The 23,115-nt window shown below is 40.0% G+C and overlaps 1 protein-coding gene and 1 pseudogene across 11 annotated transcripts in view; one reads left to right on the top strand and one right to left on the bottom strand.

Moving 5' to 3' along the window:
- The window catches only part of PDS5B (PDS5 cohesin associated factor B), a 270,172-nt gene that overhangs the window by 77,885 nt on the left and 169,172 nt on the right, over window positions 1-23,115 (top strand). For all 11 annotated transcript variants that reach the window (XM_059684439.1, XM_059684448.1, XM_059684441.1 and 8 more), the window contains 5 exons: window positions 2,439-2,565; window positions 5,417-5,620; window positions 8,520-8,606; window positions 8,712-8,809; window positions 9,448-9,574. In XM_059684439.1, coding sequence (XP_059540422.1) covers window positions 2,458-2,565; window positions 5,417-5,620; window positions 8,520-8,606; window positions 8,712-8,809; window positions 9,448-9,574 — 624 coding nt within the window. In that variant the 5' untranslated portion in view covers window positions 2,439-2,457. The remainder of the gene's footprint in view (window positions 1-2,438; window positions 2,566-5,416; window positions 5,621-8,519; window positions 8,607-8,711; window positions 8,810-9,447; window positions 9,575-23,115) is intronic.
- On the bottom strand, window positions 12,645-19,419 carry LOC132225892 (pleckstrin homology domain-containing family G member 5-like; annotated as a pseudogene).

Raw genomic sequence — 23,115 nt, 5'->3', positions numbered from 1 at the left:
CCAACTGCTCTCCCTTGCTGTCCTGGTCTCCCCTAACTGCCTCTCCCTGCAGGCCTGGCCTCCTCAACTGCCCTCCTTCCCCTGCAGTCCTGGTCATCCCCAACTTTCCTCCCCTGCCGGCCTGGTCCCCTCTAACTGCCCTCCCCTGCTGGCCTGGTCTCCCCCAACTGCCCTCTCCTGCAGGCCTGGTCACTCTTAACTGCCCTCCCCTGCAGGCCTGGTTGCCCCCAACTGCCCTCCCCTACAGGCCTGGTTCCCCTCAACTGCCCTCCCCTGCAGGCCTGGTCCCCCCCAACTACCCTCCCCTGCAGGCCTGGTCAACCCCAACTCCCCTTCCCTGCTGGCCTGGTTCCCCCAACTGCCCTCCCTTCCCAGCCATCTTGTATGTTGGAGTGATGGTCAATTTGGATATTACTTTTTAATTAGATAGCATATTGCTATAAACATTTTTATGCCTGTCTTGTGGTGGACAATTGTATGTATTTCTGTTGAGTTAATACCAAGGAATGGGTCCTGGAGCTTACCTTTTTAATTTTTATTTTAAAACTTCTGTTTAGCTTAAGTACTCTCCTTAGTCACTGCATGGTGTATATTTATTTCCTTTCACTTTCAACATCTTGTACTTATATTTTTATTGTTTTTTGTAAGCTTTCTATATTTAAATTTTAAATTCTTTGTGCTAAGCAATGTTCTGTGTGCTATGTATGTTAATGTAAACTTGAGCTCTGCAATCAGATTTTTTCCCGACACTGAGGATGACATTTTTGCTGTATTTTGGCTTATATTTTTGCAGTTGAGAAGGAACCTATTAGTGTAAATTAAATACTTTTCATGTCAAGGTAATATGTCTGCTTTAAGATTTTGTTTGTTTTATTATTACTAATACTTTGAATTCAGTTGTTTTGCTTCTTTAATTTGTGGATTGGTGTTTTATGATATTTTCAGATAGGGGCTTCGGCCTCATTTCTTCTTATACTTCCATGAATCATAAGTTAAATCTTTCTATCCTTTCTCTTTTTATTTTTATATTTCCCTTTTCTATATTTTTCGATAATTTCTTCTGACCTCTCTTCCAGTCACTAATTTTAATAGCTTCTTATAATCTAATAAACTTATCCATTGAATTTTTAATTTCAGTTCTTTACTTTTCCATTTTTAGAAGTTCTATTATTTGTTCAAATATTTTAATTTACTTTTTATAATTTTTATTCCTTATAGATATTTCAGAGTTGTCTTTTATTTCTTTAAAATTATAAAGATAGTACTTTTGTAACCTGTTTGATAATTATAATATCCGAATTGTTTGTGGGTCTGTTCTTGACATCTGATATTTCGGCTGGTTGTTGCTCATATTGCCTTGTTTCCTTAGGCACTTAGTTATTTTTGACTTGATAATGTTCACTGTCCTAGAAACGTCATTAAGGCATAGAATGAACATGCTCTCCTCTAGGCAGGACTTGGAATTATTTTAAATACATTTTTATTAGTTTCAGAGAAGAAGGGAGAGGGAGAGAGAGACAGAGACATCAATGATGAGAAAGAATCATTGATGGGCTGCCTCCTGCACACCCCACACTAGGGATTGAGCCAGCAACCTGGGCATGTGCCCTGACCAGGAATTGAACCATGACCTCCTGGTTTATAGGTCAGTGCTTAACCACCGAGCGATGCTGGCAGGGCCTTGGAATTATTTATATTAGGTGCTGGGGGTACAACCAATAAGGGGGTCACTGAGTTCATTTGTTGAGGTTCTTTGGACTACTTAGGTAATGTGAACCTCAGTAAATGTGCAAGACCCATGGTCAACACTAATGAGCTCTTGCTCCCTTGTATTAGTTTTTTATTTAGTACCAAGGCAGCCTTCTCTGCTGTTGCCTGTGGGTGGTGATGGGGGCAAGGACACATTTTACTTGTGGTTTATTCTTTTTTTGTGTGTTTTTTTGCAGGTGTTATCTTTTGGGGGATGGTGTAGTATTCCATGTTAATGTCAGGAGGTCTCTTATTTGACATTCTACCTCAACAGATTTAGATTTTCCTGCTCTCCTTGCCCCATAAGAACACCAAAACTGAACTCTAGATTTTTCAGGGTTGGCAAGTGTCCAATGGGCATAAGTGGATATAGTGTAATGCTCCAGTGCTCCATTTACTTCCCTGGGTTTCTATATTGTCTTAGATTTTGAACAGATAAATTTATGGCACTTTAAAAATATACCTAATTTGCACATTTTTTGTCATTTTTAGTTTTTGTAGTTGGAGGGTTAGTGTAAATAAACTAGCTTGCCACTAATGAAAATGAAAAAAAATTTGGGAAATGTTCAATAAAATGCTTTTCATTAATTAGGTAGGTGAATTACTATAAATTAGGAATGTTACTTCTCATGTTTATTATGAATATTTTTTAACTTTTTGGTTTGCAACTAATCACTTTCTTGTTTTAGGGGTAAAAATATTTCCATCATGGCTCATTCAAAGACGAGGACCAATGATGGAAAAATTACTTATCCTCCTGGTGTCAAGGAAATCTCAGATAAAATATCTAAAGAGGAGATGGTGAGACGGTTAAAGGTGAGTAAAACTGGTTCTGGTTCTTTTTTTGTTTTTTCCCCCGAAATCCCTTTAAGGGTGTGGGGCTTGATTAGTGCTGTATCTTGTTAGGGTAACTTTAAAAAGCAAATCAAAGCAGGGAATGGGAGGGAAAGGATCTCAGAGAGTGGCGGTAGTAAAGAACTGTAGTGTTTCTTAGCTATTGTTAATGGGAGAGCAATTAGAAAGGTGAGGCTCAGATTTTCTTGGGCCTACTATAGTTGAGCATAAAGAACAACTCCACAATATTCATATTCATTTTTGTCTATAGAAAGTTTTCTCGAAAGGAAGTTTCAAATTTTTGTTCTGAATACTCAGGCTATATTTTACTTTTTCGTAAGTTATTTAAGGGTGGGTTAAAGAGCTTTACTGTATCTTTTCTCTCTGCTTTGACATGTGTGAATGAATCAACACTGATGGTGAACTTCTATAGCTGAGGCCGTCATTCTATGGCTAGAGTCTCTTCATATATGTTTGAATAATATTTCTCCTTTTCCTTCATGTCAGTGATGGTCTCTTGATTGTTAAAATGGTTAAAGGAAGAGAGTGGCCAAGGAGAATGTTAAATTGATTTACCAGTTCAGATTTTTTAAAATTTTGAGTGTTTTTTCCCCTCTCCTGGTTGAATCAACTGAGTCATTTATTTTACTTGATAGGTCATTATTTACTTATATTTCAAGATAAAAAACTTGCCATAATTAATCAATGAAGGCCCAGGAACTTTAAAGCAAAGTACTGTTTTATAGCTATTGATGCGTGGTTTATTTTTATCATAAGAAAAGGACCCTAATACAAATACTATTATAAATTTCATGATAAAGTCTTAGTCTTATAGCCTTTATGCTTAAAGTTTTAGGATGTCAAAGATCAGATGTTTGTTATTCAAAGGCAAACACATCTTTGAGCAGATTCAATTTCCCAAAATGTGGATATTTTATCTAGTTAGGAACCAGTATATATCTTATTAAAAATAGTAAAGCTACAATTCTGAATCGGGTTTTCTTTTGTTTTGTTTTCTTCTGTGTATCTATGTTCTCTTGACTACAGAATTTTTAGGGAAACGTATACATTCATTTCCTCATATTTGTTTGTATTTCAGCAATGATAGGTAAACAACCCTATTGTTTCCTAAGAAACTTATGTTAAACACAGAGACTACACTTATAAGCTGATTAGTGTTTAGCGACTTTTAGAGATGTTATTTTCTCAAACATCTTTTTTAATTCAGAGGACTCATATGAGTTATTGATAAGTTTGTAACACTATTTAAGTTGTAGACGGTAGTGAGGAATTCCCCCTTATCTAGCCCTTGAGTAAACTTACTTGTTAGTCTTAGAATATTTTGTATAGTGCTTACATTTAGTATTTGTAGTATGCTTTCATTATTTTTGTAGACATTTATGCCCAACTGTATTCTGATTAATATAATTTATCTTCTTTAATTTTCCTAATTTACACTTACCATTATTTTAGCAAACTTCTTAGAGAAATATAAACAGGATTTGGTGTGGGATGATTATAATTTTTGACATGTCCAAGTACAGCTGTAAGTTTTATAAATTATAACAATTTGTTAATACGTAAGATGTAACTGTAGAGAAAGAAATAGTTCTCTGCATATAGGTCTTTTTTTCTTTGTCTCTTTTCATAATACACTAGGTCATCAAGGCATATATCTTGAAAGTAATAAAATTAAAAAGTTAGGAGAGTAATCTGGACATTATACCCTGAAACTGTAGTGCTCATCTGGAAGAATTACTCTACTGTTGATTCTGGCATCTGACATAATAGAACTGAGGGTCTACTCTGTGAGGCACAGTTTCTCACGGCTGCTCTGAGAATTCAGTAAGACATTGGACATTTATTACTCAGAAGTTTAGCTCTACAGCAGAGTGGAAATTCTTGCAGTATGTCTCCAAGACCAATTCCTAGACATTGATACTTGGTGGCTAGCCTTGGTTGTTGATTAGTATTTGTAGCACCACCTAGTGGATGCCAGATGGTCACCTTTCCTGTGCTATGTCAAGTTAGGCAATTTTGTTGTCTTATTTGAAGTGGTAATAGTATAGACTGAGGGTTCATCGTAACTACTAGTACGGAAATTAGAGAAAGCTCTTCACAGAATTCAAACTGTGCTGTTTCTCCCCATTCTTAAGTTTATTCTACTTCTTTTATGTAAACGTTTTTGAAAAAGGAACCATTTCTGGTAGGTTCATTCTATACATGCTATTGAGTCCTACTAATGCACTATCCATATCATATTATCTTTTACTGTTGCACAAGAAATATTTTGTTGGATGCTATGGTAGTCTCTCAGGATAGCTTTTTCACATTTAGGGATGCATTTTTGCCATCCTTTCTTGAATCTGTTTACATATTCTTTTTTAGCTGAATATATTAATCCATGTATCTGTAGTGGTTTATGGCTTAGATGGAAAAGTAAATTGTCATTTTAGGTTTTTCTTTAGAGGTATACTTTTCTCTTAAAAGGATTAGATATATTATTTTAAAAGGATGCTGTTTTTAAGAAGAGACATACTCCTTTTATTCCAGTTGTATCAGTGAGATCAGAAGCACTATGTAAGGGTAGCTTTAAATTTTTAAAATCTGGTTAGCAGGTATGCGTAAATTAAAAGTATTTTACTTAGTCTTTTGAAGAAAAGTTATTTACCCTATAGTTTTATAAGGATCTTGTTCTCTCAGGTAGACACTTCCAGGGGAAAAATAAAAGTATAATTATTGGAAGTTTAACCTTTGCAATTAATACGGCTTTTATTTCAACTTTATTTGTACATGAACGATTTCATTATTTGATTAATGTGTTTTTGTATAGATGGTTGTGAAAACTTTCATGGATATGGACCAGGACTCTGAAGAAGAAAAGGAGCTTTATTTAAACCTGGCTTTACATCTGGCTTCAGACTTTTTTCTCAAGCATCCTGATAAAGATGTTCGCCTACTAGTAGCCTGCTGCCTGGCTGATATTTTCAGGATTTATGCTCCTGAAGCTCCTTACACATCCCCTGATAAACTAAAGGCAAGTACTGATTTAAAGAACTGCCAAGATTGACTGATACTTCTATTATCTTTCTAACTAAAATGGGAGTTAGAGTGTTTAGGTAATTTCTTTGGCTTCTTAGACATTAGACATTAGCTGCTGAAATCTTTTGTTAAACTTCTGTTTTCTTTAGAACTTAACTTCCTTCCCATAATGCTATCCCCGTTAAGTACTTGCTTTTAGAAAACAGTTTCTGGTGTTTATTCTATACTTTTTATGTCATCATTAGCTTTATTTCCATATTACTTGGGGGACAATTGTTTTCTCTTTTGAAAATCCATGTTAGAGACCATGTTTGTTATTTAAAAGACAGTATCCAGTAAAAACCTATATCTATATTATAAAAAGCCCGTGGCCATAATGACCAAACATCTGGTCACCATGAAGTGCATGGAGCACCTCTCGGTCCCTCCCCTGTAGCCCACAGGCTCTGATCGCAGCAAGGCTGGCGGCCGGTGCAGTAAAGCGCATGTGGGTGGGCGGGGCTGTGTGATTTTGTGTGCAGGGCTTTATATACATTATATATATATATATATATATATATATATATATATATATATATATATATATATATATATGAATGAATCCTAATCCATTTAATGTAAGATGTGAGGTGTGATGTGAGTTGTGTTGAAGAAAATAATACGAACAAAATTTTAATGAAATAAAAAAAGACCTAGTTATAGTAGTTGTAAATAAAGCCTTATGCATGGTAAATCTTTAAAGATGAGAAAAGTAGAATAGCGCAATTAATCTAGCTGTAGAAATAGCATACAGTAAGAAAAATGAATAAAGTAGGTTAGGGAGAAAATTAGAAAAAACTGACAGCAAAAGACACAGTAAAAGATAATTGTGACAAATTGGTTAGAGAATGAATCCATGGGATGATTATTAATACCCAGTGTGAAAAAATAGCAGTCAATTTAGGTTTATTTTATTTAACAAATATTGATCTTAATTATGTGTCAGGAACTGGGTTTACTCTGTTGAAAAACAACCAAGACTTGATTCTTGAATTTATGCAGTTGCTTCTTGATAATTGGAGTGAAGAACCTGCTTATTTGATCATGTCTGCCAAATTTCAGTATGGAATGCCTAATCTAGATGGATTTACTTGTTTTACATTTTAATTGGTGAAAGAATCTCAGGATGGCGGTGGTAGGAGCAAGTATTTGTTACTTAAAAGTGGAATTGAACGTTGAAAGAGTTGAGAATGATCAGAGACTTCACTAATGTGAGCTGGTCTGTGGAGTTGTACACCTAGGTGTATATCTTGACTTCTAATTTGAACGTCTCATTTGGAAGTGCTTAATTGGTTTAAGGAGTGATTGTATTTGATTGACTGTGGCTCTTCCTCACCAGGTGTCTTATTGGCATTCTCATGAAGAGGGAAGTGTAACTTAGTGCTGCTACATGATTTTTTCTACCTCTATTGTGGATTTCTCATTTTTCATAATCTGACCTATGTCAAGGCTACAGGGTGATGAAAAGTTCTCCCAAAAGAATAGCAACATATCTGGACAATATATGAGAAGAACATTGAAGAGTTGAGTTTAGAGTCTTTGGATTTCTTCATAGCTGAAAAAATAAGGGCATCTTATATTTTGTGGTCTGTTTTTTGGGTCTTAATTATAAATACTTTTTTCATTTTATTGGGGCAGTACTTATAAAATATTCATTTTGAGGGTGTTTTTAAGTTATCGAATAGTTTTCACTCTATTTGCATCAAAGTTATAATTTTCTTTGTCTATAGTAGTAATAATAGAAAATTGTGACACTGATTCTCACCTTTCCACTGTCAGTTTATTGTTGTCATAGGGAAAACCCTTTACACCTGACTTCACGTTTAGGTCAGTGATTGTTGGAGAAATTATAAATGACTGTTGCCTTTCCATCTTCAGGTAGTCAACATGACAGTTCCCATAGACATATTTTGCACAGCACTGTCATAGTAACCATTTTTTAAGGATGTACTTTGATAGTGTTTTTCTTGAAAATATACTTCGTCATCAGCATATTACATATCTTCCCTTTTAAAAATAAGCTTGTTTATCATTTTACTTCTAAGGGAAACTTTTTTCCCCTCTTTTGTTGGTGTTAATCCTCACCAGAGGATATTTTCTCCATTGCTTTTTAGAGAGAGTGGAAGGGAGCTAGCCGGGGGTGGGGGCCCAGGGAGAAGGGGAAGGAGGGAGAGAGAGAAAGAGAAAAAGAGAGAGATATTCACGTGAAAGAGACACATGAACTCATTTTCTCCCATCCATCACCCCCTGCCCTCCCTCCACTCAGAGGTGGGGAGTGAACCCAAAAATAGAAAGCAAGGAATAGAGATAGATTGAAAACTGGTGGGGAGAAACAAATAATTATAACAATTAGATAGGAAGCTTAAAAGTTAACTTCTTAAGGGTCTTTTTAAAATTTCTAAGCTTCTGTGATCTATTGTCTTTTTACTTGGAGATTTCATTTTGGAATTTAAAGCTCCTAAATTGTGTTCTTGCTATATAATTACCATACATAGGTGCTGTTCTAGCAAAGCTGATCAATTCCCAGTCATTGCTACCTCTTTTATTCTGATAAAGTTAGCATAAATTTTAGTTCACTCAATTTTTAGGTCTATTTTTTCAACTTGCTGTAAGATGAAGTTTTTTTCTCTTCTTTAAGATTATGGTAAATGATTTTCTATTTTCCTATGAAGGGTAGTAAGATAATTGGTATTTTCATATGATGATGTCCTTTTAAAAAATTCCAGCCAAATGCAATTTTTTTTGGTTGTTTATAATTTATTAGGATAGATACCAGTGCTGAATTAGCTTTAGCATTGGATATTTTAATTTAGCATTCTATAATCTAAACAATACTTTGTGTTTTTTTTTTTAAGGATATATTTATGTTTATAACAAGGCAGTTGAAGGGGTTAGAGGATACAAAGAGCCCACAATTCAATAGGTATTTTTATTTACTTGAGGTAAGCAATATATTATATCTTGAAATGGCATTTTAAATTATTTGTGCTTTTATATTTGCACTAATTAAAGTGTTTATCTTTCATCTTTTTTACCTCTTATTTTAGAACATTGCTTGGGTCAAGTCATATAACATATGCTTTGAGTTGGAAGATAGCAATGAAATTTTTACACAATTATACAGAACATTATTTTCAGTTATAAAGTAAGTTAATTTTATTAGGAATATAACTTTTTTAAATATGAAGGGTTTTAACTTACAGATGAATCTGCTTAAGCTGTGTTTGTTATAAATATTGGAAGGCTAAGAGTTGTAATTTAAGAATTCATTAACATTTCTATAGATGTTTTAAAAAACAAATATACCTTAATCAAATTTGTGATGTAGAAAATAATACAAGAGTAGCATTAAGGCAATCTATACCCAATATAAAAATATTTCTTGGATTATATTTTTATCTTTTTATTAACTTATGTGTTACTGACTCCTTAATTCATGTGAATAGTTGAAATATTTGTGTATTCTTTAAAATTACTATAATGAATTTCAGCAAAACAATTTGATTTTCTGAAGTTAAATATAAAGCTGCATTTGAGTTAATTACTTTTGATTTTGAGACTTGTTAAAATTAGGGAAAAGTAATCCAGGAAATGTAGTTTAAAAAAAGATTTTGGATACTATTATAAGACTTGGGAGCCAGGGAAGCTTTAAATGAATATATAGAATTTGATATAATTAATATTTTAGTATCTTTTTTATAAAGTGTAATGTTTATTAGTACCGTGTTATGATTAAATAATGAATATTTTAGTTACACCCTAAATATCTATTTTGAATTTCAGCAATGGCCACAATCAGAAAGTTCATATGCACATGGTAGACCTCATGAGTTCCATTATTTGTGAAGGTGATACAGTATCTCAGGAGCTTTTGGATACAGTTTTGGTAAATCTGGTCCCTGCCCATAAGGTAAGTAGCAATATATACTGAAAATATCTAAAGCCTGTTAATGTTAAGGCCTAGAATTCGTGCTTTTGTTCTAAATACAACTTACCCTAACCCTTTTACTTTAGTGTTGGAGAATTTGTTTCATTGATACTGATAAATATTAATTGTGTTTAATAAAAATGATACAATTATTAGTCACAAATGTAATGAAAATAAATAATTTAGTTCATGTTACAGATCAATAAAATTGATCTGTAATAACTTAGTTTTGAATGAGATATGTTTCAAGAAGTGAGTTTGATAGTTATTGAAATGCTATTAAATAACTTTGTATTGGGAGATGCTGTGAGCAAATAGGCCCTAGTGTAGATTAAGAGGAGGGGTGAAATTAAAAGGGAAGCCTCTACTAATTTGAAGATAGAGGATATATTGCTGACAGAATTTCTTGCCTCAGTGATGTTAATCAAAGGGAACATGTGTGTGTTTTTCTTTGAGAATAACTCATTTTCCATATTTGCCTGGCAGGGGAGATACTATGATCATGAAAATAACTAACTTTCCAGTAAGCAGTTGGAAATATGATTCTATGATTCACGAAGGATCAAGATTAAAGAGAGGGCCACAAGAATCACCAGTATAAACATCTGTGCAAACTTAAACTCTTTCTAGCAAGATTTAATCTAAGTTTATAGCTATACAGTATTCATACAAATTAATGCTTCAGTGAAAATGACCTCATAATGCAAAATTTCCAAATGGTTAAAATAGTTCCTAAGTGCTGAAACCCAGACACTGCACATAGCAGTATTAGATCTTTTTTGTTGTTGCTTGTTTGTTTGCTTTTTTAATATAAAGAAATTAACTTCTAAAAAATTTCAATTTATTGGGGTGACATTGGTCAACATGAACATAGAGGTTTTAGGTGTGGGTTTCTGTGTTACAAGATCTGTAAATACTGTGTGCCCACTACTCAAAGTCAAATCTTCTCCTGTTATCATATAATAGGACCCCCTTCCCTCTGGCAATCACCACACTGCTGTTTGTGTTCATGAGTTTCAGTTTTATATCCCACAAATGAGTGAACTTATATGGGTCTTAGCTTTTTCTTACTGACTTATTTCTCTTATAATGTTCTGAAATTCCATCCTTTCTTATGGCTGAGTAGTATTCCATTGTGTATATGTACCATATTTTCTTTATCCAGTCCACTATCACAGGATACTTTGGTTGTTTTCATGTCTTGGCCACTGTGAATAATGTTGCAATGAAAATAGGGGCTCATATATCATCATGAACACATGATTTCGAGATTTTTGGGTATATACCCAGGAGAGGGATTACTGAGTCCTCTGGTAGCTCTATTCTTAATTTTCTAAGGAATTGCCGGACTGCTTTCCATAGTGGTTGTACCAGTCTACCTTCCTACCAGCAGTGAATGAGGGTTCCCATTTTTCTACAACCTCTCCAACACTTGGTCATTGCTTGTCTTGTTGATAATGACCACTCTAACAGGTGAGAGGTGGTATTTCATTGTAGTTTTGATTTGCATTTCCCTAATTGCCAGTGAGGTTGAACATCCTCTCATATATCTGTTGGCTGTTCCTGTGTCTTCTTGGGAGAGGTGTATTTTCAGATCCTCTGCCTACTTTTTGACTGGGTTGTTTGTTTGGTGAGTTTTATGAGTTCTTTATATATTTTGGAAATTAAACGTTTGTTGGAGCTACTGTTTGCAAATATTATCTCCCATCTGGTTAGCTGCCTTTTTGTTTTGCAGTCAGTTTCTTCTGGGGTGCAAAAGCTTTTTAGTTTGATATAGTCCCATTCATTTATTTTTGCCTTTACTTTTTGTGCCTTTGGAATAAAATTCATAAAAGGTTCTCTACAACCAAGGTCCATAAATTTGGAACCTGTTTTCTTCTATGTTAGTTATTGCTTTGGGTCCTATATATATACACACACTAGAGGCCCGGTGCACGAAATTCATGCACTGGGATGGGTGGGGGGTCCCTTAGCCCAGCATGTGCCCTCTCACAGTCCGGGATCCCTCCCTCACTGCCCACCTGCTTGCTGCTTCCTACCGCTCGGCTTGCTGCTCCTTAGCGCTGCCGCGAAGGCCTTGGGTCTGCTGGATGCCGGGCCTGCGGGTTTGTGTCTCTGATACCCCCAGCAGCCCCAGCACCTTGATGGCGGGGCTTGGGGCTGCGGGTCTTTGATCAGGGCCCCAGCAGCCCCAGCACCAAGGTGGTGGGCCTTGGGGCTGCTGGGTACAGGCCTCCCGCTGCGTGTTTGTGTCTTCTATCAGGCCCCCAGCAGCCCCAGCTGCCCCAGCACCACCTAAATAACTTAAGGGAAACTTTATTTAGTCTTCTTTTAAAAGCAATCTAGTTTAAAAATGAGTTGCAGTTAAGAGAGAACAAAGAACATGGTACCTAAGAGTGAGATAGACAGAGGAGAGGCTGGGCACTGGTCAGGGGCTTACATGCCAACTGTTCTCCACCTGGGAAATGATGTAAAGTCGGTTTCTTTAGTTTTCTGCTTAATGGTCTTCTCCAGAGAGTGGAGTGGCATCTGCTCGCTTCTCCCTGGGGCCTGGCTTGGTGGTTGCCTTGGGGTCTGGCTGCGCTCCAGCCGGATCCGCACGGGCCTGCCTGCTCCACCTCTCCCTGTCCACACGTTGCTTCCCCTGAGTCTTCCTTGGGCACAGCCCCGGTCCATCACCTCCTCCTGTGTCTTCCACTGCCAGGGCCGATAAAGAGGCCCACACAGAGTTCAGGTCTGCAAGGAGCTGGTCCTCTGCTTTCAGAACCTTCGGGATCTCCTCTTGCAATTGTTCCCTTCCATGACCTTCCTTCCTTACCTCCGGCATCTTCCCAGAGCACCACATGCCTGCCCTCCAGTAGAAGGTTGTCTTTGTGTGACTTTCAGGGCAGCCTTCAGGGCCTGGTGGCCGCACTGCGGCCCTTCCATGTTGGGCACCGGGCCTGAGGCCCGGCCAGGAAGGCGGGCGGCTCCCCAGCAAGTACCGCTGCACCAGGCACATGTGCGCCCGCCCCGGACCGCGCCCTCCAAGCATGGCAGCTCCACGCTGTGCTCAGGGCCTGGGAGTTAAGCAGCCGGGTGGTCCTGATGCTCCGGTGGCTGTGGCAGCCAAGCAGAGTTCCAACAGGCTGCGGCTGGGGGCTGGGGGCGCCCCCTGGGTGGCGGCCCCTGCCAGCAGCTGCAGGAGACTGGCCTCAGATTTGGACTTGAGCAGGTGGGGCAGGCGGGGCAGCAGCTGGACAGTGGGGCAGCGGCGGAGGTGGGGCAAGGGCGGGGGTGAAGGGGCCTGTGGTAAATCTAGGGGCTGGGGTCGCAAAGTCTTGCAAGGAGGTGGAGGAGAGGGTGCCGTAGGTGGAGTCCATGGAGCAGGAGCTGCCCTCCCCGGGGCCCAGGGCCAGCAGCTCGCTGGTCAGTGTGACAGATGAGGCGGTGGTACTGAGGGACATCTCGTCCGATTGGGAGCTGAAGGGGCCGCCCTCGAACTCGGGAGAGGAGAGCGTCTCCCCTGGCTCCAGCACCACCACGGCCAGGGCCTCCGTGGAGCTGTCCGAGGCGCAGTGCTGGGTGTCCAGGCTGTTGCTGCTTTTGCGCAGGATGGTGGGGAAGCTGGCGGCGGAAGTACTACTCTCCCCACCCTCCGCTTCCTCCTCCTCTTCCTCCTCGTCCTCCTCCTCCTCCTCCTCCTCCTCCTCCTCCTCCTCCTCCTCCTCCTCCTCCTCCAGGCTCTGTAGGTGCTGCTGGCTGCCCGCGTGCTCCTATGCATGCAGCTGCTGCAACTGGTTCTGGGAATTGTAAATGGAGTCCACCCAGCCCTGGCACAGAGCCTTCCCGCTGGTCTGGAACGTGTAGGCCCCCACGGCGCTGTGGAACTTGTTCAGGTAGATGAGGAGGAAGGAGCCAGGGTCCCGCAGCTCCGGCACACGATCTTGTCCATCAGCAGTGGTGGCCTGATGACCTTGGTCCCCTCAGCCTTCTTCACTGCCTTGGTAACTGAGAGTAGGTCCATGAAGAGGAAGCAGTACACATCCATCTTGCTGTCCTTTCCCTCCTTCATCCTCAGGCTGCCCTCCAACATCAGCTGATGCGTCTCCTCTGGGGAGGCACCTGGGATGGGCACGGTCAGGTCCAGGTGCAGAAATTCCTTCAGGAGCTTGTCCACCTCGTCGTTGCTACCCTCCACCACCTCGTAGGTGTCCATGCAGCTCACCATGCCGGCCAGCTGCTGCCGCATGCACGCGTTCACGTGGTGGATGAAGCGCTCCACGGAGCTGATCATGGTGATGACGGCCTCCTTGGCACGTGGCTCGTCCCTCTTCCTCAGCACTGACTTGAGCAGCAGCGGGTACTTGGTGAGCTGCTGGTGGGGGTTGGCGAGCATGTCGCTCAGCTTCAGCTGCTGGCACTGCTGGTGCTTCTCGGCCCACATCACATAGGCCCGGAAGAGGTTGTTGTTGCGCAGCAGGCTGCGCATGTACTCCATGCAGCCCTCCTCCTCCATGCAGCACCGGATGTAGGGCTTGAAGAGGGACCGAACATCTTGAAGCCTTTGAGGAGGTCCCGGGCTGCAGCAGCCGCCGCGTGTGCAGCACCTTCTCCACCATCGGCGCCATCACGCTGCCCCAATGCCCGTGGTGCAGACACGCGATCTTGGGGATGTTCCTGAACAGGAGCGGGGCATGGAGGTGTCGGGTCTCCTCTCCAGGGTGCCCCTTCACCCGGGAGTCCCCGCCGCTCCATTCACCCCCTCAGCCAGCGGGGAGCGCCCTCGGTGGGTCCTCTGCTCTGGGAGCTGGGGAGGAGGAGGCTGGCGGAGGGCGAGGCCCTAAAGCAGGAGGAAGCCTTGGAAGGCAGGCAAGGAGCCCAGGACTCAAGGCGCCCCCGCCGCCACCCCGCATCCCGCTGGGGCCTGCACCCTGGAGTGCCATGGCTGCAGCAGGGCCACCGGCTGGGCTTGGAAGTGAGTCCTCCACGAACAGTTCCAGCAGCCTGCCTGATGTGGGTGGGGATTTCTGGTCACCTTGAGGGAGGCTCCGGCCTTTCTCTGCTTCTCTCCTGGTGGAGTGGTGGGACTCCAGTACTGAGGTCAGAGGAGCCGCCTTCCAGCCCCCAGGCTGCTTCTCAGAGTTGGAAGTTTCGCCATTGGCCTCTGCCTAGGACAGGACCTCTGCACCCCCAGGGTGCATAAACACACAGGGCTTCCATCAGGCTCTGCTGATCCCTGGGCCAGAGGCCTCTCAACTCTGCTGATCCCGGGGCGGGACGCCTCTCAGCTCCGCTGATCCCGGGGCCCTGAGGCCTCTCAGCTCCCCTGATCCCGGGGCGGGAGGCCTCCCGGCTCTGCTGATCCCCGGGCAGTGAGGCCTCTCTGCTCTGCGGCTTCAGGGCTCTTTGGCTTCGCTCCACCGCTTGGAGCCTGAGTATGCAAATGAACCGCCATCTTTTAGCTTTTATAATTGAAACATTGTATCTTTTGGAGCTGTTGCTTCAGGAGCTCAGAGCCCTGCAGCCCCAGGTGGGGAACCTCGGCTTCCTTCATCGCTGGGGCAACCAAACCTCCTGTTCTCAGCTGCCTGGCTGCTGGAGACATCTTGGTTGGCAGTTAATTTGCATATCTCACTGATTAGCCAATGGGAAGGGTAGCGGATGTACGGCTAATTACCATGTTTCTCTTTTATTAGATAGGATAGGTCTTTGATCCATTTTGAATTAACTTTTGTACGTGGGGACAAACTGTAATGCAGTTTCATTCGTTTGCATGTGGCTTTTCAGTTTTCCCAGCACCATTTATTGAAGAGAACGTCTTTACACCACTGTGTGTTTCTGTTTCTTTTGTCAAAAATATCTGTCTATATACATGTGGTTTTATAGCAGGGATCTATTCTGTTGCATTGATCTTGTGTCTTTTTCTCTGCCAATACCATGCTGTTTTCATTATCATAGCTAGCTCTGTAGTATAATTTGAAGTCAGCATGATACCTCCAGCTTTGTTCTTTTTTTCTCAGGATTGCTTTGACTATTTGGGGTCTATTGTGGTTCCATACAAATCTAATGATTTCTTGTTCTGTTTCTTTAAAAATGACATTGGGATTTTAATAGGGATTGCATTAAATCTGTATATTGGCTTGGGTAATATGGCCATTTTAACTGTGTTGATTCTTCCAATCCATGAGCATGGGATATTTTCCATTTTGTTGTGTCCTTTTCAATCTCTTTTAATAATGCTTTCCGATTTTCAGTATATAGGTCTTTCACATTCTTAATGTTAAGTTTATTCCTAGGTATTTTATTCTTTAGGTTACAAATGCAAAAGGAATTGTTTTGTTTTGTTTTTGTTTGTTTGTTTTCACTTCTTTTTCTGAAGTTTTGTTTGTTTTGAAGGCAGTGGATTTTTGCACATTGATTTTTGTATCCTGCAACTTGACTGTATTTATTTATTGTTTCTAATAGTTTAATGATGGAGTCTTTAGGGTTTTCTATCTACAACAAGTGACAGTTTGACTTCTTCCTTCCCTATTTGGATGCCTTTTATTTCTTTCTCTTGCCTTATTGGTCTGGCGGGGACTTCCAGTACTATGTTGAATGAGAGTGGACATCCTTACAGAAAAAGGTTTCAATTTTTCACCATTGAGTATGATATTAGCTGAGGGTTTATGATAGATGGCCTTTATTATGTTGAGGTACTTTCCTTCTATTCCTATTTTATTGAGTGTTTTCCTCATAAATGGATGTTGTATTTTATCAAGTGCTTCTTCTGCATCTGTTGATAAGATCACATGATTTTTATCCTTTCTTTTGTTAATGTGTGTATTAGATTGATTGATTTGAGTATGTTGAACCATCCTTGTGCCACTGGAAAGAACACCACTTGATCATGATGTATTATTTTTTGGTTGTACTGTTGCTTTCAATATGCTAGTATTTTATTTAGGATTTTTGCATCTCTATTTATCAGAGATATTGGTCTGTAGTTTTCTTTTTTGTGTGTGTTATCTTTGCCAGGTTTTGGTATTGGAGTTATATTGGCCTCATGGAGCATGTTAGGAAGTATTCCCTCTTCAATTTTTTGGAAAAGTTTGAGAAGGATAGGTTTTATGTCTCCTTTGAACATTTGGTAGAATTCACTGGTGAAGCCACTGCCCCTGGACTTTTGTTTTTTCGTAAGGTTTTTGATGGTTGTTTCAATGTCCTCACTATTGATTGGTCTATTTAAATTTTCCAATTCTTCATGAGTTAATCTAGAAAGGTTATATATTTCTAGGAACTTACCCATTTCTTCTTGGTTCTTGAATTTGGTGGCATATAGCCTTTCCTAATATTCTTTGTTTTATTAAAATTTGTGTGTAATGCTTTTGTTCTCTACATTTCATTCAATTCTGCTGTAATTTATATTTCCTTCTGCTGACTTTGGGTTGCTTTTGTTCTTCCTCTTCTAGTTTTTAAAGATGTGATGTAAGGTTGTTTACATGGGATTTCTCTCCTTTCTTTTTCTTTTCTTTTTTTTTTTAGATAGGCCTGTAATGAGATAAACTTCTCTTATTACTGCTTTCACAGCATTCCAGAAGTTTTGATCTGTTGTATTGTCATTCTCATTTGTCTCTATATATGTTTTGATTTCATCTTTTCTTTCTTCTTTGACCCAGTCATTTTTTTGTGAGCTTATTCTTTAGTCTCCATGTATTTTTGGGTTTCTTTACTTCCTTTTTGCAGTTGATTTCTAATTTCAAGACATCATGGTTGGAGAATGAACTTGGTATGACTTCAACCTTCTTGAATTTGTGGATGCTAGTTTTGTGACCCAATCAACATTTGGTCTATCCTAGAGAATGCTCCATGTGCACTGGAGAAGAATGTATAATCTCATGTTCTGAGATAAAAGGTTCTGTAAATGTCAATTATGTCTATTTGGTTTTGTGTTTCATTTAACGCCAATATTTCTTTATTGATTTTCTCTTTGATTGATCTCTCTAGAGCTGTCAATGTAGTATTAAAGGACCCAACTGTGTCTTTTGATCTGTTTCTCCCTTTAGTTTTGTGAATAGTTGTTTTATATATTTCAATGCTCCCTGGTTGGGTGCATATATATTAGGAAGTGTTGTTTTCTTGATGTAGTGTCTGCTTTATCATTATAACTAGAGGCCCGATGCATGAAATTTGTGCAAGAGTAGGCCTTCTTAGCTGCGGCTGACTCAATCTCACAGCTGCAGCCCTGGCTTCATCCCAGAAGGACGTCCAGTCTAATTAGCATATTATGCTTTTATTATTATAGATGTGTCCATGTTTGTCTCATATTATCTATTTTTCTTTAAATCTATACTGTCAGATTTAAGTATGGCTGCCCCTGCTTTTCTGTGGATGCTATTTCCTTGGATAATTATTTTTTACCCTTTTACTTTGAATTTGTCTTTGCAGCTTAGATGTGTCTCTTGCAGGCAGCATATGGTTGGGTTTTGTTTTTTGATCCACTCTGCTACTCTGTGCCTTTTTATTGGTGAATTTAGACCATTTACATTTAGGGTAATTATTGATGTATGAGGATTTACTATAGCCATTTTATCTTCGGTTTTCTGGTATCTCTATGCCTCCATTAATTAGTTTCTGTTGTTTTTCTGTCATTTTTGTTTGGTGGTATTTCATACTTCTTTTCTGTGTTTCTTCTTTTTTTTTACACTATGTGTTCTGGTTTAGGGATTTTTGTGGGAGGTTACTATTAGGTTTATTAAAAATAAACCTGTATATATACTATAGTTTTTCTATTTTTTTCTTTGAGTGCATCTGCTTTTCATCCTCCTTTTCCAGTTTATACCTTTAACCCCTCTCCGTTTATATTTTTGTTGCCACAAACTACCCCTGTTTATGCTCTACGTTTTTTGGTGATCTTACTCTTAGTGTTGTGACCTTATGTTCTTAGTTTCAAGTATAATAACTCTCTTGAGTATTTCCTGCAATGGAGGTGTTCTGGTGATAAAATTCCTCAACTTTTATATGTCTGGGATCGTCTTTATTTCTCCTTCACATTTAAAGGATGATATTACTGGATATATTATTTGTGGCTGGTAATTTCTCTATTTCAGATGTTTAAATATTTGGTTCCACTTTCTTTTGGCTTTAGAGTTTCTGCTGAGAAGTTGAATGACATTTTGTTGGGTTTTCCTATGTAGGTCACTTCTTTCTTTTCTCTGGTTGCTTTGAGAATATTTTCTTTGTCATTAATTTTTGATAGCTTCAATACCTAGTGCCTTGGAGAGGGCCTCTTTGGGTTGAGGTAACTAGTGTTCTGTGTGCTTCTTGGATTCGAGGATCTAGTTCTTTGCATAGGTTTGGGAAGTTCTCATCCACTATTTGTTTGAATAAAGCCTCTGTTCCCTGTTCCCTTTTACTCCTCAGGAATACCTATAATCCTAATATTGCTTTTTCTGATGGAGTCTGATAGTTCTCATAGAGCTCTTTCATTTTTCTTTATGCTCAGTTCTCTCTTTTCTTCCCTCTGTGTCATTTCTAGATTCCTATCTTTGATATCACTAATTCTTTCCTCCATCTGGTTGGCTCTGTTTTCTGTGCTCATTAGTTCACTCTTAATCTCCTTAATTGCGTGCTTCATTTCTCAGATTTCTGATTGGTTCTTTTTTAAAATTTCAATGTGTTTGGTAAAGTACTCGTTTTGTTCATTGATTTGTTTTCCTGAGTGCATTTTCTCACATCTCGTTGAGATTTTCAGAACCACAGTTTGAAATCACTGTCATTTATATTACATATTTCCTTGTGTCCAGCTTGCTTACTGAGGATTTTTCATTTTCTTTCTGGTCATTCTCGTTATCATGGTTATTCATGGTATTTGCCAATATCACTTTCTAGGCATTTATCTCCCTGTAAGTATGACCAATAGAAGCTTTTCCTGAAGTGGTCTTTCTATTTTCCAGTAGATGGTGCTGAATTGCAAGATTTCTTTTAGCTCCATTATCTCCTAGTCTTGAACCTCCATAAGACAGTATAGCCGAGCTGCTTGTGGGTGGGTTTTGTTTACTCACCATATAGGCGACTCCATCCCAAGCACTGTCGAGGATGAGTCACAGAGGAAACAGTGCTTCTGCTGCATTAGCTCTTAGTTTACATATAATATGCTCCTAGACACAGCTCTAAGGGCACCAGGGAGGCTAGTTTTGGGAGTCCAAGTGGCAGCAGGGCTCTGTGGTTTAGGTTCTTTGTCTGAAACATCACTGCCCATACTGCGAGTGGAGAGCCCCATGAGAGAACCTGCTCTGTCAGGCGTCTGCTGAATCAGACACTGTTCACTTCCTCACCATTCCAGCCAAAGGAAGTGCCTGCTACTGCTGGCTTTCTCCCCTCTCCTGGCCAAGCCGGGAGCTTCACGTTGCACGGCTGTCTCTCGTGGCCTTCTGAGCTTTCCTCACATCTTCCCCTTTATTCCTGGTTGCCCACCTTTAGATCTTTCAATGCATGGGTCTCCCAGACTTGCGTCTGTGTTGAATGGGGATTTCTTTGTTGAATTATAGTTGGTTAACTTGTTGAAAGTACAAGGGGGAGAAGTCATAGTGCGCTCTCACGCCACCATTCCTCTGACATCACGCTAGGATTAGATTTATAAGACATACCATTTTATACATTGAAAAGACTAAAGATGACATCCTTAAAAGGATTAAAGACATAAAGAAGAACCTAAAAAACACAATAGCCATATCCTATCTCATAAAAGACAAAAAGGGTAATCGACTGTACCTTCACTACACTTCCCATTGGCTAATCAGGGCAATATGCAAATTAGCCACCAAGAAAGATGGAGGTTAATTTGCATACGTAGGTGCCAAGCGGCGGAGCAAAGACTGAAGGGGGCTCTGGCTGCCAGAGCAGCGAAAGGCTGGAAGGCAGCTCCGGCCCCCAGAGCAGTGAAAGGCTGGAAGGTGGCTCCGGCTGTCGGAGCAGCTAAGTTAAGGCTGGAAGGCGGCTTCGGTCCCCTGAGCAGTGAAAGGCTGGAAGGCAGCTCCGGCTGCCTGAGCAGCTAAGTTAAGGCTGGAAGGTGGCTCCGGCCAGAGCGAAAGCCTGGGTTCCGGGTGCAGAAGGAAAACCGGTGCTGGCACCCAGGGGAAGGGAAGGCCTATTGCACGAATCTTTTCGTGCAACAGGCCTCTAGTATATATATGAAAGGAGGAGAAGGAAGTTAGGGAAAAAATAGAAATGAAAAAATGGGTCATTATCATTAAAATATTTATTGGGTTAGAAACGATATTTAGAAACCTGGGAGATCGATCTGAGGAAATTTTATAACCACAGTGAGATAAAGAAAACATAAAAGATGCTAAGACATGAAAGATAGATAAAAAGGTCTAATATGTTTAATAGTGATTTCAAAGCAACAAATAGTACTTTATAAATTTTGAAATAGAAATTTGCTTAATATGTTGCAGAATTGATGAAATAAATTAATTTGTGTGCTAGGGGGAATAAAGCCTCATGAGTTGAATAAATAAAAATAAATTACAGTCCCAGCACATACTGGAGAAGTTGTTGAATGCCAAAACATTAATAACCTATAAACCATCCAGAAGTAAAAGACATAATCATTAACCATGGAATAAAGTTTAAACTGCTGACTTTTTGGTAGCATAGATAGATGACAAGATAATGGAACTTTATTTCTATAGTGCTAAGATAAAATAAATTGTGGGTGTGTATTCATTTCTAATTTGAGTGAAATTAAGACAGTAAGTATTCATTTGTCAATAGATCCTGAAAGAACTGCTTTGTGAGCACTTTAGAATGATGGAAATTGAATTTAAATGGAGTGAGGTACAAAAAATATTGGTGAACACAGAAATCCTCTAAATAAGATCTCTATATAAAAGGTTAAGTGACCGACCATACAACTGTCTGACCAACTGACGGACTGACCAGCCAGTACGTATGACATGCACTGGGCAATTGAAAAATAAACATTGGCTCGCACATGCATGATACATATAAAGCTCTTGCTGGTATGCAGTTTACTAATTATCTTTCATCTTTGACCCTTCTGCTATAGAGAAAGGGCGAAGAGCGACATTAAAATATTTCTTCTAATTAATTTCCTTTCAATGTGCACAAATCTGCACCGGGCCACTAGTCTATACCGATAAAAGGGTAATATGCTACTTAGGCTGTATAGATCAGAAGAATTCCAGACGTCATTCCTGAAAAGCCAGGGGCATGGCCAGACTGCAAACCCCTGCCAGCCCCTCACCTCAGTCGGCCCCGCCCCCCAGTGGGTGCCCCCCACCCCGATCTGGGGCTCCCTTCAGGGCAGGCCAGCCAGTCCCCACCCGTGCATCAGGCCTCTATCCTATAATAAAGGGGTAATATGCAAATTGACCCCAACGGCAGAAGGATTGCTGGACCAGTCACTGAGGCGCACTGACCGCCTCTTGGTCCCTTTCCCTGGCCAGCAGGCTCCAGTTGCCTGATGGCCACCCATGGTCAGGCAGGGCCAGCGAGTGGGCGGGAACAGCTGACCTCTCGGTCCCTTCCCCTGGCCGTCAGGCACCGATCACCTAATGGTGAACAGGCTACCGGGGATGGGTGGCGGCGGGGGGTGGGGCCGACTGCGGGCAGCTGGGGAAGATGGCCCTGATCACAGGCCAGGCCTAGGGACTGTACCTGTGCATGAATTTTGTGCGCTGGGCCTCTAGTATATAATACACCTATAGCAATAATGATTATACTAGTAATGATTAATTAAAAGATTAAGAAAATGATCTCAAAACATTGGATGCAAATAGTATATAAGATTGAACAGAGCTCTGGCTGGGTTTGCTCAGTAAGTTGGAGTGTCAACCCCTGCACCAAAAGGTTGTGGGTTCGATTCCTGGTTAGGGCACTTACCTAGGTTGCTGTTTCGGTCCTGGGTCTGGGCACACACAGGAGGCAACCTATCAATGTTTCTGTCTCACATTGATGTTTCTGTCTTCCCCTTCCTCTCTCTGAAATTAATAAACATCAGTACATGAGGATTTTTTAAGAAAAAGTTTGAATAGAGTTCGTGAGTGATAGGATTTTGGTGATCATCAAGAGTATAGAGCTGTTGATTATCTTTGAACTTAAAATGAAGTATTCAAGTTAAAAATTTAAGACTTAACAATAAAAAGAATTATAATGTAAATTGCCCAAATTTAGTACGTAAAGGCAGATTGTCAGATTAGATTAAAAATAACCTAGCTGGTCATTGTTAATAAGAGATAACAAAAATACTGTCACAAAAATGTTGAAAAATAAAAGCATAGAAAAAAGACTGCCAGATACATGCCAACTGACAGAAAACTGAGGTAGCTTGTATTACTATTAGACATAATAGTTTTTACTGGGTAAAGAACAGATTTGTAACATGGCTTAGTTTGCAAGAAGATACCTAAATTTGTATTTACATAAGCTCCAAATAAAGTGGAACCTTGATTCTTGAACGTCTCTTATCTTGAACAATTCAGTTATCAACCAAGTTGTTCATGGGGGGAAAAATGTATCGGCTGTTGAACAAAATT

The sequence above is a fragment of the Myotis daubentonii genome, chromosome 2 (genome assembly GCF_963259705.1).
Source record: "Myotis daubentonii chromosome 2, mMyoDau2.1, whole genome shotgun sequence".
Lineage (NCBI taxonomy): Eukaryota > Metazoa > Chordata > Mammalia > Chiroptera > Vespertilionidae > Myotis > Myotis daubentonii.
Note: the sequence above shows the minus strand (reverse complement) of the source record. Positions and strands in the feature narration are given on the sequence as shown.